The following is a 15,886-nucleotide window of genomic DNA, read 5'->3' on the forward strand; positions in this document are numbered from 1 at the left end:
TCAGGCACCTGAGGTACTGTGTCAAAAATGACAGAAATATCAAAAGCCAAATAATGTCATTTTTACAGGTAGTTAAACAGGCATGAGCAGGACAGGAGAGGGCTCTTTCCGCACCCACTAGGAATGTTGGGTAATGGTTCGGCAATTACCACATTGCCTCTCTGAAAGTCATACACTGGCAGCCGGTGCCAGGAGGAGGCCATTTCCTGATGGTCCACGCCCATTGCACTGTTAATTGAATGCAGGCTCCAGGGAGACACAACTTCTCGGGCACATGCATTAACAGACAAAATGGCAGAGTATGACCTTCTTGGGGCACATCACCAGAAAAGGGAAGAAACCCTTAGATAGGCATGCGTACAACTTCCTAAACACACTGCATGTGCTCACTTCCCAAGCAAAAGGAGGGCAGTATGCATGCGGGCAGCCCACCCTAAGGGAAGAATCATGGGAAAGGGGCACAAGACGTGGGAAGTGGGCTAGTCTATAAAGTCTAGGACCAAGGTTAAACACCACACTTGACCTTCATGTGCCCGCTTGAGTCTCTTCTAAGCGTACTTTCCTTTCTTTCCTGGTCTAAAGCCTTTTAAAATAAACTTCCACTCCGGCTCTGAAACTTGCCTGTGTCTCTTTTTCTACCTTATGCCTCTCAGTCAAATTCTTTCTTCTGAGCAGGCAAGAACTGAGGTTGCTGCAGACCCTCACAGATTCACTGCTGGTAACTCTGATACCTTCCACCAGTAATACTATATAGCATTATTTCTAGGACATCCTGATTTCTGCATGCCAAGACATTTGTTTGGTCTGTCTTCCCTTTACCTCAAAGAGACACCCAAATGTGCATAGACAACATGACTGATGGTCTTAGGTGAGTTCCACTTGGGGCCTCCCAGGGTCACCTTGGCAAGCAACACGCAGGAGAGATCAGCTCCCGAAAGAAACAACTGGCTACCTGTCACTTTCCCCATTAACTCAGTGATGGGGCCAAGAAACGTGTGTTGCTGTCTCAACTCTCTCCGAAAGAAAGGAAAGGTGGAAAAGAAAAGAGATGTCAGAAACATTAATAATGTTAATATTATTTCCATGATGCTGATAATAAAGCAAAACTATATCAGGATTTTTGGGGGGTAGGAGGAGACAGGGTCTAGCTCTGTCATCCAGGCTGGCATACAGTGGGGCAATTACAGCTCATTGTAACCTCCAATTCGTGGGGTCAAGGGATCTTCCCACTTCAGCTTCCAGAGTAGCTGGGACTACAGGTGTGTGCCACCAAATCCAGCTAATTTCTTTTTTATAGAGATGGGGTCTTCCCGTGTTGCTAAGGTAGGTCTCAAACTTCTGGACTCAAGTGATTGTCCTGCCTCAGCCTCCCAAAGAATTGGGATCACAGGCTAGAGTCACTGTGCCGCACCCAGTATTTCCTTTTAACTACTTCTCAAAGAGGAAGGCTTCCAAGTTTAGGTAAGGAAGTTCAGGGGTGCCTCAATAACACAATGGTGGTAATGAGCACCAACAGGAGGCCACACTGGAGTGTCAACAAGCTGTTTCTCATGGTTTGCTGAAGACAAGGAAGGTATAAAAACAGAAAACGTACATGGACACATGTAAGTTTTATGGGTCAGCTCCATGGGCCAACTGCTCCATGGCGTTTTAGTGTAACAAGGTAACAAAGATTCACCTCCCATCGGAGTTGCTGTTGAGACTTCTGAGCTTCCCAGCCACAAATTCCACGCTAATTAATTATTCTCAAGAGTGATTATTACAAGTGTGACTTTAAAATGATTTCTTGAGCTCAGTCCTAAAACAGCCTGCAGAGCACCCATCTCCCTCCCCAGGACAATCAGGACAACAGAGAAGCCTCCCATCACAGAGCCTATTCCCATACAAGCTGTCATCACACATTCTTCTGGTCTCAAACTTTCCTCCAGATTTATCTTATGCATTCCTTCAGTTGTTTACACACTCGATGACCATTCGGTGAGCATCTTTTCATGTAGGCTCTGGTCACGATAAAAGGAAAAGAGCAAGGAGTAAGGAGCATTTCCCTAATCTCAGGAGCAGAGGGATTAACCTTGGAATGTAAAATTGAATCCAGCAAACATTAAAAAATGCAAATGCTCTGGCTTCAAATGTGCAATGATGAGAAGGATGCATGAAAACCTTGGGCATGGGAACATGAGAAGAGCAGGGCACTGTGGCTCCCACCTGCAATCCCAGCATTTTGGGAAGCCAAGGCAGAAGGATGATTCAAACTCAGGGGTTCAAGACCAGCCTGGGCAACACAGCCTCCCACCACAACCTGGGAGACACTGTCTCCACAAAAATTTTAAAATTAGCTGGGCGTGGTGATGTACGCCTATAGTCTCAGTTACTCAAGAGGCTGAGGTGGGAGAATTGCTTGAGCCCAGGAGGTTGAGGCTGTAGTGAGCCAAGATTGCACCACTGCACTACAGCCTGGGTGACAGAGCAAGACCCTGTTTCAAAAAAAGAAAAAAGAAAAAAAAGAAAATGAGGAGAAATTTCCCCCCTTTTCCCATATTCTTTTAATGTTATGAACAAGCTGCTGGTGCCATAAGAAATAAGAACCAAAAAAAAAAGTAAAGACGACAGCTGTACTTCCTGTGTGCGAAGCATTCTGCACGGGATACTCCCTATTTATACCTCATTTTCCATGCAGGAGGTCACGTGAATGTCACGATTTTGGAAACTGTTCAACAAAGAAATAACACTTTATGGAAAAAAAAAAAAAAACCAAGTGACTGTTTAACTAAAATATTTTATAAAATGCTGGATTTTCTGCACACAACTTGCATTGTATGTGGGCCCTGTTGCTGACCATGGTCCCACACCCTAGCCCATGCACCCGGTTTCAAGAGAAACAGAGCCAGGCCATTGGAAATAGCAAGACCAAAGGAAAAGGTGCCTCTGGTGATGCCTGAAATCCCTTTCTGCTCATCCACCCCCATGTCTGCTGACACAGCCCTCAGCTGCACTGGAGAAAACAGATACAAGGCATCAAAACTTGCATACAAAAGGCCAGGTGTGCAACTACCTGTCTCCAAAGAGGAACACCATTTGGCAATAGCCTTGGCAACTCTCCTACAAATTCCCTGCTGTGGGCTTTGAAATATGCCATGGAGCTACCTGGATGGCTCTAGGTGTCACCATCTGGGGAGGAAGTGCACCTGGATGGGGAGCCAGCTGTGGGTCCTTCTCACTGGCCCTCAGCCAGCCCTACTCAGGTTCTTGACCTCAGCCTGCTGGGGCAGGCAGCAAAAGGAGAAAGTTCTGCACCCCATGGCTATTCCCCATCACTTACTGAGCTCTTTCCAGGGGCCATGCCCAGGAGTAGAGAAGGGAGAGATGGGCAGCATGACAGAAAAATACTCCGTGGCCTCAGGGAACTGATCAGCTACAAGAATTGGCCAAATGCAACTGCTAATGTGTTTGTGTAAGTAAAGTTTTACTGGAATGTAGACACATTCCTTGATTTCCATATTGCCCAGGGCTGCTTTCATGTTAGAACAGTTGCGATAAAGATCCTGCAGCCTGCAAAGCCTAAAATATCCACTCTCTAGTCTGTTACAGAGAGAGTTCACTGACCCCTGGTCTAGCCAACAGAACCAAGTTCCAACATAATAATGGAAATCAAAACTCACTCCCTGCAAGAGAGGAAGATGCCAACTGGGGCAAGTCCTCCCTCTACCTGTCAGTGCAAGCCAGCAGCATAGGGGGCTCTCTCACTACTGACACACAGGATGGCCTGGTCCTTAACCTGTGCGAGGGACAAGCCTCCCCCACCACCCGCTTCATAGTCTTCAGCATGACCCAGGAATCCCATTTAGGTGTTGGGACAGAGGAATGCCTCTTCTGTTTTCGCATTTTTATATGTAAAATTTCATTCACCTCTTCATTCTGGCTTTGGGGATGTATACATACCATTTCTGGGAAGGCTGCATTAAAGCTGAAACTTTGTCATCATAAAACTTCTTCATTGCAAACCTGTCAAGGGCCTGGTCAGCGCTGGAGGGGAGAGAGAGAGAGAGAGAGTCAACTCAATGGAGCTCACACCACGTGGGTGTGTGATGGGGGATGTGTCTCATGGCTGTTCAAAGTGACCAGCTCCCACAAGGGGCTTCACCCTTTGCTGCACCTGTGCATACCCAATCCACCTGTCTCTTCTTAGACTTCATTTCCCTGCAGGAATATGCTGTGCTCAAAGTGGGAGCCATAGTGCAAGGTCAGAATTCTCATCTGACATAACAGCACCTTATCTGAAGGTAGGATACTTAAAAGTGCTGAATACCCAGCTTGCAGAAGAACCAACTAAGGCTTCTCAGCAGGCAGGTGGTAGGGCTGGTGTCCAAAACTGTCCCTTGGCCACCCTACCTCCTAAATAAAGAAGACCTTTTTAAGTGGGCTCTGCGAGAGAAAAGCAGGCAGACTCAAGTCTCAGGACCACGAGGATGCAGGGAGCAACCTAGAGCACAAGAGGGAATGGACTCCCCCATGAAGTCCCAAGAGGCACCCTCGGGACACAAGTGGGCCAGCCTGTGCCCCGCCAGTACGTCACTCCCAGGACTGGGCTTGAGAAGGCCGCATGGCACTGGGGTTGGAAAAGTGTCTGAGGCCTTGGGGCTGCAGCATTGTTTTTGAAGTGACTGCCACAGAAAGTAACCCTGCTTTCCAACAACATATTTGACCGTCAATGCTAGCTCCACAATGCTGACAGGTAGTATCCGAGGGAAACTTCCAGAAACCTCACAGCAGGGCATTCGTGGGGTTTCCTGATCTGCCTTCAGCACAAATCCTGGAAAATGAGTGCGGTGTCTTAACAATTCAAACTCACTTGGGCCAAATGCTTCCTTAAAACCCTGATAGGCCGGGTGCAGTGGCTCACGCCTGCAATGCCAGCACTTTGGGAGGCCAAGGGGGGGGGTGGATCACCTGAGGTCAGGAGTTCAAGACCAGCCTGGCCAACAGGATGAAATCCAGTCTGTACTAAAAATATAAAAATTACCCGGGCATGATGGTGGGTGCTTATAATCCCAGGTACTCCGGAGGCTGAGGCAGGAGAATCACTTGAACACAGGAGGTGGAAATTGTAGTGAGCAGAGATCGCATCATTGCACTCCAGCCTGGGTGACAGAGTGAGACTCCATCTCAAAACAACAACAACAACAAAACCTGATAAAGTGGCCCCTTACTTAGGAAAATGTGTCTGTGCCCCTCTAGAAAAATGATGTACATAAGCGCTGTGGACTTCATAAAAATACAGCTAGAGAGACAGGCAGGAGGAAAAAGAAACATACTCAAAAGTAAGCTGAGTGTGATATGACTTTCACAGAATGCTATAAAATGGACAACTTGCTATGTGCACTTGCTAGGCAAGGGACTGTGCTGGTAGGGCAGTCACGAACAGAAGGGCCTACTTTAGCACTGAGTCCATCACATACTGAGCAGGAGAGTGCAGCTCCATAGCCTCCCAGTGACTTTTAAGCATTCCTTTTTCTGGAATTCCTTGTTTTATTAAATGCTGAGAATACATTTTGACCAGTGTTTATTTTCCATAGTAATATTAGTAGTAGTCATAATATTAATACTGGTTGTGTCATTATAACTCTTATTTTTATGATGTTGATACAAGAATGTTCCTGTTTACTGGTGACTTGAAGTTTCTGTTTTCTTCTGTTTGCAGTTTCTGATAAAGACCTCAAATGTGTGCTTGTGCTACCTGGGATTACTCTACTTCTGGAATATAATCTAAGAGGGAACATTGTAGAGATGATCACAGATGTATGTATAAGAATGTGTTCATCATGGCAAGCTTTGCAGTAGAAAACAACTGAAAGCAACCTAAATTAAAAAAAAAAAAAACACACACACACACGTGGGAGGCCAAGGTAGGCGAATCACGAGGTCAGGAGTTCAAGACCAGCCTGGCCAATATGGTGAAACCACATCTCTACTAATAATACAAAAAATTAGCTGGGCATAGTGGCGGGCACCTATAATCACAGCTACCCAAGAGGCTGAGGCAGGAGAATCACTTGAACCCGGAAGGTGGAGATTACAGTGAGCCAAGATCACGCCACTCTACTCCAGCCCCAGCGACAGAGTGAGACTCCATGTTAAACACACACACACACACACACACACACACACACACACACACACATAACTGGAAGCAACTTGGATAGACAAAATCAACAAATGCTTAAATACATAACATATCCATTGAATAAAGTGCTATGCTGCCACTGAAATGATGTCGGGGAATGATGCGTATAAAATGATATTAATGGGCTGGGCGCGGTGGCTCAAGCCTGTAATCCCAGCACTTTGGGAGGCCGAGACGGGCGGATCATGAGGTCAGGAGATCGAGACCATCCTGGCTAACACGGTGAAACCCCGCCTCTACTAAAAAATACAAAAAACTAGACGGGCGAGGCGGCGGGCGCCTGTAGTCCCAGCTACTCGGGAGGCTGAGGCAGGAGAATGGCGTGAACCCGGGAGGCAGAGCTTGCAGTGAGCTGAGATCCGGCCACTGCACTCCAGCCTGGGCGACAGAGCAAGACTCCGTCTCAAAAAAAAATAAAATAAAATGATATTAATGTAGCAAAGCAAGTCACAAAAAGTATGTAGTATCAGCGTATTTAATTGAAAGGCACTTAATACTATTACTCCTACTAATCACAGCAGCTTTAATGATAGCCAATAACCTGAGTACCGATGCTGTTCTAAGTGCTTTTTGTGCAATGATATGTTGAACTGTCACAACATTCTGGGAAGTAGGACTACCATCATTTTCCAGGGAAGGATGCTGAGGCTTAGATCATTCAGGTAAATTGCCTGACACATGCAGCTGAAATACATATTGACTATTAAGAGAAAACAGAGTTTGCAGCAAGAGTGTCAAAGGTGTGCTTTTAGTCCTTAGACATCTACCCTTCCCCAAAAATTCAGGACTATCCACAGTGCATGGAACTTTAGTTCAGGCAGTATGACTTTGCTGGGGATAGAAATGCTTAGGTGTGGCTGGGCGTGGTGGCTCACGCCTGTAATCCCAGCACTTTGGCAGGCCAAGGTGAATGACCACCTGAGGTCAGGAGTTCAAGACCAGCCTGGCCAACATGGTGAAACACCGTCTCTACTAAAAATACAAAAAATTAGCTGTGCATGGTGGGACGCACCTATAATCCCAGCTACTCAGGAGGCTGAGGCAGGAGAATAGCTTGAACCTGGGAGGCGGAGGTTGCAGTGAGCCGAGATTGCGCCAACCTGGGCAATGGAGCAAGACTCTGTCTTAAAAAAAAAAAAAAAAAAAAAAAAATGCTCAGGCGGTCTCTGTCCAGAACCAGCCAGGCTATGTTTGGTCACCTACCAAATATCTTTGGCATCATTGAGGGATGGATGTGCCCAGGAATCTCGATTTTCCTGGCACACACATACCGATGATTATTCTCACCAAGAGGGTGGCTGATTTTCACTTGGGGGTTGGTTTCCTCCCTGGCAGGCACCAACTCCCCTATTGGTTTCCAGAGAAAACATTCAGAAAGCCAAATTTCACTCCTTGGTGCTAGAAAGGAAAAGGTTTATTGGCTGATATGAATAAGCTTCTATTTCCTCAGAATGGAAAGCTCAGGCTTTACAAAGAGGCCATTGAGAAGACAGGGCAGATGCAAATGCAGACTCCACAAATAATATTTTCTGCACTGCATTTCAGCGTGAGTGAAGATCTGCACTCTGGGAAGGGTCCGGGGTGTACACCACAGCTGCCCAGGGCCAGGAGGATGGGCGTAGGGCTGAGGTCCTTGTGGCCCTACCACGTTTGTGTCATGCCTGGCTAAGGGGACCCGAGTGGCACCTCCAAAGTCTCCACGATTACAGTTCCATCTCATGGAAACCAGCCCAGACCTGGCTCCCCACTCCTGGGCTGTGAGATCATGAGCAAGCTGCCTGGCTCCTCTGAGCCTCGTTTCCCTCACCCATGCAATGGGAATGATAGTAACTGCTTCATGGGTTAGTTAGGAGAATTCCGGAAGAAAATGAAAATATTCAGTACACTTCCCAGAGGCCCAGTGCCTGCAAAAGAGGTGGCTGTCACCATCATTATATACAAGGTATGAACTGATTTAGTGAGACCACTCTGTGCTTAATTTTCATAATGGTGACTTTTACCTCTGTTATTCTTTATTAGAGAATTCTCTATTAGAGAATAAGGGACAGTGGGGCCACTTATTTTTTTAATGCCTCCATGGAAGTACTTAGAATCAATCATACATAGCCACTCAACCTGGAAAATGCCACTTTCACAAGTGTGAATGATTAACTGGAAGCTGGGTTTCCAGGCGCTGACCACCCCAGCACTAGGGGATGGGAAACACAGGTCAGCCGAGCCCTTGGTGCCCAGAACAGCTCCCGCGCAGACAGCCTTCAGTTCCATCCAGGCTCAGCTTTTAGCACCTCAAGACAGCGAGCTGATATCTTCATCCTACCTGGCTGAGACGTTGGTGAAATGCATGTAGGACGATATGACCACTCCTATGCGTCCTTTCCCGCCCTGCAGGAGACAAAAAATGAGCTGATTTTCTCTGAAATCCCACAGCAGAGATGTAATTAGAACAGGAAAAGACTCACTAGTGTACAAAATAATAGAGAGCTTGCTTTGGAGGTTAGGCCAGCATTATCCGCAGCCTTCCTGTCTGGGAGAGTCAGTACCCAGGGCAACTGGAGTCTCTGCAACAGGGAACCTGCACGCTGGGTACAAACAGTAAGAGCGGGTGCTAACTGGAGCAGCCGTAGAAGCCCAGGGGGGCAGATCAACACAGCATCTGCCTGTCATTTCACCCAATCAGGCTGGAAGAAACTATGCCAGGAGCTGCAGCAATTAGCATGACTTAATTATCCAGGTCAGACAGAAGTGAACACCTGCCTGCTCACGGGCCGATAATGATCAGGGCTGCACACACATCTCAGCATGAGTGGAACATAGATTCCAGCTCACTGGCAGCACTGCCAGCACCTGAGCTCCAGGTATAGCCCCGTAGCCCGCCCTCATTACACACAGAGAAATCACTGTCCCAGGCAGACGTTCTGAAACGGACTCATTCAAACCATAACCACAGACACCAACAGCCCAGCCCACAAACCAGCAACACCAGCAGGAGAAGCAGAAACTGGACAGGCCAACCCTCACCCAGAGCCACAGAGTGCCACCTTCGAGAACATACTCTTACAACCTACAACAGCCGATTGCGAACCACAGCCCAGGAGCTACTTCTGCCCATGACCTACTTTCCCACAACTTGTGAGCTGCGAGTCATTTTTACATTTTCAAACCATTGAGGAAAAATTTTGAAAAGATAAGATTCCATGCCATGTGAAAATGTGTTCAGATTTCAGTGTCCACATACAAAGTTTGACTAGAACATGGCCACTCCCATCTGTTTACCTATATCCAGGGCTGCTTCCACCATCACTGCAGGGGTAGGTTTGAGTATTTGCAGCAAGACCATGGGGCCTGCAAAGCGTAAAATACAATCTGGCTCTTTTTAAAAATATGTGCCAATCCCTGGTCTGGAATCACATAAAGCCAAAATGGCAGGGCCTCTAATATGTAGCTCCCTAACTTCTTGAGAAGAAACTACTAATCAAATTCAAGTCACAATTCTGATAAGCCCAGTCATACATGAATGTCACCCAGGAGCATCCTTCTCTCTGTCAGTGAAAGTCAAGAGCATGCCTTATAGATACTCAATGCGGGCACTTGACACACTCTTTGCAGCTGAATCCTGACATGTGCAGTTATTAACGGTATGGCTACAAGTATGCTTCTTGCATAAAACTATATTTGACAGCAATTCACCTACAAAGAAACAGCGCCTCAGCCAAAACAGGCACACATGGTGGTGACATTCACCCCACTATCAATTGCTTTGGTGGCACTATTTATGGATATATAAAGCAAGTTTTTTGTTGGTTTGTTTTTGGTTTTTTTTTTTTGAGACGGAGTCTCGCTCTGCCACCCAGGCTGGAGTGCAGTGGCCGGATCTCAGCTCACTGCAAGCTCCGCCTCCTGGGTTTTACGCCATTCTCCTGCCTCAGCCTCCCGAGTAGCTGGGACTACAGGCGCCCGCCTCGTCGCCCGGCTAGTTTTTTTTGTATTTTTAAGTAGAGACAGGGTTTCACCGTATTAGCCAGGATGGTCTCGATCTCCTGACCTCGTGATCCGCCCGTCTCGGCCTCCCGAAGTGCTGGGATTACAGGCTTGAGCCACCGCGCCCGGCCTATAAAGCAAATATTAAAAGATCTGAAGGGACAGATAGAAATACCACAACCATAGGGGACTTTAGTACCCCATTTTCAACAATGGACAGATCACCTAGACAGAAAGCCAATAAGAAAACAGGGTACTCAACCTGCACTTTAGACCAAATAGACCTTACAGACATATACAGAACATCACATCAGAATGCCCATTCTTCTCAAGTGCACACAGAAAGTTCTCCAGGATAGATGGCATGTTAGGCCACAAAACAAACCTTAAAGAATTTAAGAAGACTGAAATCATATCCACTATCTTTTTTTTTTTTTGGGGGGGCGGGGGGTGGAGTCTCACTCTGTCATCCAGGCTGGAGTGCAGTGGCATGATCTCAGCTCACTGCAATCTCTGCTGCCTGGGTTCAAGCGATTCTTGTGCCTCAGCCTCCCGAGTAGCAGGGAATACAGGTGCGTGCCACCACACCCAGCTAATTTTTTTGTACTTTTAATACAGATGGGGTTTCGTCATGTTGGCCAGGCTGGTCTCAAACTCCTGACCTCAAGTGATCTGCCTGCCTTGGCCTCCCAAAGTGCTGGGATTACAGGCATGAGCCACCACACCTAGCCTCAAGTATCATTTCTGACCATAGTGGCATGAAACTAGAAATCAGTAACAGGAGGAATCTTGGAAAATTCACAAGTTTATGGAAATTAAACAACATACTCCTAAATAACTATTGGGTTAAAGAAAAAAAACCAAAAGAGAGATTTAGAAATATCTTGGGAAAAATAAAAACTGAAACATAACACACAAAAACTTATGGGATGCAGCAAAAGCAGTTGTAAGAGGAAAGTTTATGACAATAAATGCCTATGTTTAAAGAGGAAAAAAACTCTCAAATAAAAAAACCTAATGTTAGGCTGGGCACGGTGGCTCACGCCTGTAATCCCAGCACTTTGGAAGGCCAAGGTGGGTGGATCACGAGGTCAGGAGATCAAGACCATCCTGGCCAACATGGAGAATATTAAAAATACCAAAATTAGCTGGGTGTGGTGGCATGTGCCTGTAATCCCAGCTACTCGGGAGGCTAAGGCAGGAGAATCACTTGAACCAGGGAATCAGAGGTTGCAGTGAGCCGAGATCATATCACTGCACTCCAGCCTGGCGACAGAGCGAGACTCTATCTCAAAAGACAAAACAAAACAAAAAACCTAACGTTGCACCTAAAGGAGCAAAGAACAAACTAAACCCCAAATTAGCAAAGGAAGGAAAAAACAAAGATCGGAGTAGAAACAAATAAAGGAGAGACTAGAAAAACAATAGTAAAGATCAAGAAAACTAACGGTTGCGTTTCCTGAAGACTAACAAAATTGACAAACCTTTACCTATAGACTAAGATAAAAAGAGAAAACTCAAAGAGCAGTCATCATAACTGATGCCATGTAAGACACCAAGAAACACAAAAACTCTATGAACAATTATGCCGCAATAAATTGGTTAACCTGGAATAAACTCATAAATTCCTAGACACATACAACCTACCAAGACTGAATCATGAAGAAACAGAAAATCTGAACAAAACAGTAACAAGTAAGGAGACTGAATCAGTAACATAAACTTTCCCATCAAAGAAAAGCCCAGGACCTGGTTACTTAACTGATGAATTCCATCACTGAAATAAAGAGAGAACTTTGCTATGGTTTAAATATTAGCCCCTTCCAAAACTCATGTTAAAATTTAATCTCCAATGTGTCAGTATTGAGTGGTAAGGCCTTTAAGAGAGATGACTGGGTCATGAGGAACCTTGCCTTCATGAATGGGTTAATACATCTGTGGATAAATTAACTAATGGGTTAACGGGTTATCACAGGAGCGAGACTCTGGCTTTCTAAGGAGAGGAAGAGAAACCTGAGCTAGCACCCTGAGCCCCCTCGCCATGTGATGCCCCGTGCAGCCTCAGGACTCAGGAGAGTCCCCAACAGCAAGAAGGCTCTCACCAGATGCAGCCCCTTGAGCTTGGACATCCTGGCCCCTATAAATATTAAGAAATAAATTCCTTTTCTTTACAAATTACTCAGTTTCACGTATTCTGTTATAAGTAACAGAAAACAGACTAATGCAAACTCTGCCAGAAAGCTGAAGAAATGCAAACACTTTCAAACTCATTTTACAAGGCCAGCAGTAACCTGATATGAGGTCTTTCTTAATGCAATAGTAAGTATTTAAGGATTTGCAGGCTGCAAGGTCTTGTTTCAACTATTCAAACCTACCCCTGCAGTGTGGGTGGAAGCAGACATGGATGTACGTGAACAGATAAGAGGTGGCCATGTTCCACTCAAACTTTATATATGGAACTGAAGTAGAACACCTTCATATAATGTTCATGTAAATATAGCTCTTAGCTCACAGGTTGTAGAAAACACAAGAGGGCATGACAGGCTCATGGGCTGTTACGTTTTAGTGCAAGTACCATTCTTTCGGACTTGGAACTGTTCTTAGTAAAAATCATAGAATCACTAATTGCACAATTTTCTGTGGGTATTCTTCACCATGGACTGAGAAACAAAAGGTATGGTGTGGATGAAATCTCCCAAAACAACTGCAGGCCATTTCTGGTCAATCAATAACCAGGGTGTGGAGGGGTGAGGAGGAGACTGCACACAACCACACAAACACAAGCCTCTGCATCACACAGCAGAATGGGAAGCACAGCAGGACCGACCCTCACTCTGTTCCCGCCCAGGCCGAGACAGGCCCAGCTATGCTAGAAATTCCTGGCATGTGTGGAAGGAAACGCGCATTCTGCAAAGCAGGCGGATTTCGGCACATGTCAGCGATTTCACCCCCGCAGTGATGATGATGAACTTCTGTTAACATCGACATCAGCAGTTTCAAATTAAAAGAGGGCTTATCTCTCAGGGCACAATTTCTAAGCGTTTCAAAAATGGTTTATATGGCACCAGAAGAGGGCAAACGATTAGCAAATTACTTCTGAGAAGTTTCAACATGTTCCCATGAATTCCACTAACAAGAGCTGTCCCAGAAAGCCCAAAGTTGCTTAGTGAAAGGATGCATTTTAGAAAGCTCTAGGTGGTCCCCACTGGGACCCATATGTTTTAAATAATCTCATCATTTCTTTCAATTTCATTAAAAAATTGAAGTGAACAACAATTAAAATGGAATAAATGGCCAAGGGTGGCACTTTTCAAGTACAGCAACTCCAAGAGTCTTCTGACAATGCAGCTGGAAGCAGGTCTGAGTGTGCCCTAGAACCTGCACTTTCCACAGGTGCTGCTGCTGGGCCCAGGCTCATAAGTCAGGAATGCTGCTTAGAACAGCTTACTACGTGATCCCAGGCAGTGATGATCCATCAGTATCAGGCTCACTGTGTCAAAATCACCACACCAAGCCTGAAAAGCATAGGTTGTTTTAATGAACAAGAATTCTATTTATTTAAAAGTCTGTCTGTCTCTCTTTTTCTCTCTCTTAGTTTGCACCAAAACACAATTTGGGTGGAGGATCCATAATTTAACATAATACTTGAAAAGATCAGGTCATGATAGATAATTTGGTGGTCCTAAAGTGTGTACCTGTCCATTTAGGGGGAAAATATGATCAAGGTAGATGTGAGGAAAGAGACAACACCAGAGAGAAGCAAATAACATCTAGTGTTCCCCTGATGGAAGTTTTCTGCACATCAAGTGGTCATCAAATGCCTTACAGCTGTAAACATCATCCACAAGCCGGCCTACCTAGTGACTTTGCAGGAAAGATACAATAAGAGTCTAATATAACTCAAAGGGAAGCTTCTTTCAAACTAAATTCCATAATGCAATGGATTTCTGTGCAGTTTTTTTGGTGTGAAAGAGTCCAGAAGAAAAAAAAAAACACACACACACACACTTCTATCTTGAACCGTCAACACTTCCTAGATACTTTGATGGTCCTAAGAATGCTTTGTCAAACACACAAAATAGGGAGCTGCCCATTAACGAACAGTTACCCCACTGGCTACATCCTTTCCCAGAGAATTCCTCCCTGACTCAAGGTGTGACTGGGATAAGAACTTTACACTAATAGTAAGTTTCTGGCAGGAGGGTTAAGCTTCACACACTTACCCCTCAGTAAGCTTGCTTTCAGTCCAACCCCTTTCAACACCAATCACATGTGAGGAGCAGTACAAAGCAGCTGAGAAAACTGGGAATTAAGACGAAAGATCCCAGAAGATGGGAGGAGGAAGCATGGAAGGAACCTGAGGCAGCCAGGAGGAGGAGTGCCCGTCAGTTATGCACCCAGGCTGCCGGCACCCACCAAGCCTGCCAGGGCTGACACACAGACAGTCCTGGCCACTCTGTGAAGATGCACAGGCCATGTCTGCACTGCAATGGCTCCATTTGGAAAGGATGACATGTTTACTGCAATGGCATCATACCATCATCTAGTCCATCAACTGATTACCATAACTCAGACGGCATGAAAAGTCTGACACAGTCCATCTGAAAAGGGGATAGCTCTTTTAAAAAGGAGGGCTTTCCATGAAAAATAAAATTCAATAAAAATGAAACAATTTACTCTCATAACCGTGGTCAATTTGGGGTCAACAGTTTCAAATGTCCAGCTACACATTCAGGGACCATAATCCTATAAATTCTAAAGCCGAACTTCGGGAGGTGTGATAACTCTGTTTCCTTCTTTAAGAGCAAGTAGGAAAACCTAAAAACAAACCCATAAGGAGCACATCACACCAGCTAAAAGCGGAAATGTGCTCAGATGCAGCACTGGTCTCCATCTCAACTAGAAGGGCTGAAGCCCAGCCAGACCCCCAAATGTGAGAGGTTGGCACGCTCACCCTGCAGTGAATGACGACCACATGCTGGGGGTCGCTGTTCAGCCAAGACTCCTGCGCCTTGCATATGGTACACATCTTATCCAGGGGCGGTGCGTGGAGTTCTGGCCAGCCCACATCCATGATCTGCAACAAGAGAGGGGAGCCTCCTCAGTTTCCATTTCCTGAAACCTTCTGATGCCATCTCACAACGACTTCTTTCATCATCGATATATTTCATTTGGGAGTAAAGAGCATGCTGGGTTACCCTTTTCTAAAACTCAGTGAGCATGAGGACCCGCTTCCTTCACTGGGAAGAAAAAATAAAGCATTATACTGCCCATGGGATGCTGCTTCTTCCAGGGGCTCATCTGCTCTTCCGCAGCTGGGGTGACAACTCTAGAAAGGTCTTTGAGTTGCTGATGGTGCAGGTTGTGTGAAGAGGGCCACAGTCCAGGGAGATCTCAAACAGGAGTCCTAGGCCCAAGCTGCTGCCAAAATCTCCCCACTGGGGTTAAAATTCCAGTTTGGAGACAGCAGCCAGCCATCTCCTACACACTGTGCAGACAACACCTCAGAGACAATCTCCTGGAAAGGCAGGACTTAAGGAGGAAGCACCTTCAAAACCCTGATTAAGTTTGGTGCTTGGACAAAGAAAATCACCACCATGCTAAGGACACAGAGACTCTGTGCAGAACTGCAGCTCTGAGCCTCCTGAGGCTCACACAAGTCCACAGTGGCCCACAGTGGCCACACGGGGGAGTTGTTTTTCCTTTGATTTCCTTTTGTCAGTAGGG

General features: G+C 45.9%; 1 protein-coding gene across 14 annotated transcripts in view; it reads right to left on the reverse strand.

Moving 5' to 3' along the window:
- Positions 1–15,886, reverse strand: part of TNS3 (tensin 3) — a 310,203-nt gene that overhangs the window by 145,139 nt on the left and 149,178 nt on the right. For all 14 annotated transcript variants that reach the window (XM_030932723.1, XM_030932719.1, XM_010374408.2 and 11 more), the window contains 3 exons: positions 15,114–15,236; positions 8,499–8,563; positions 3,940–4,023 (listed from right to left, as the gene is read on the reverse strand). In XM_030932723.1, the coding sequence (XP_030788583.1) occupies positions 3,940–4,023; positions 8,499–8,563; positions 15,114–15,236 (272 nt within the window). The remainder of the gene's footprint in view (positions 1–3,939; positions 4,024–8,498; positions 8,564–15,113; positions 15,237–15,886) is intronic.

Source organism: Rhinopithecus roxellana, chromosome 6, assembly GCF_007565055.1.
Source record: "Rhinopithecus roxellana isolate Shanxi Qingling chromosome 6, ASM756505v1, whole genome shotgun sequence".
In the NCBI taxonomy this organism is placed as follows: Eukaryota; Metazoa; Chordata; class Mammalia; order Primates; family Cercopithecidae; genus Rhinopithecus; species Rhinopithecus roxellana.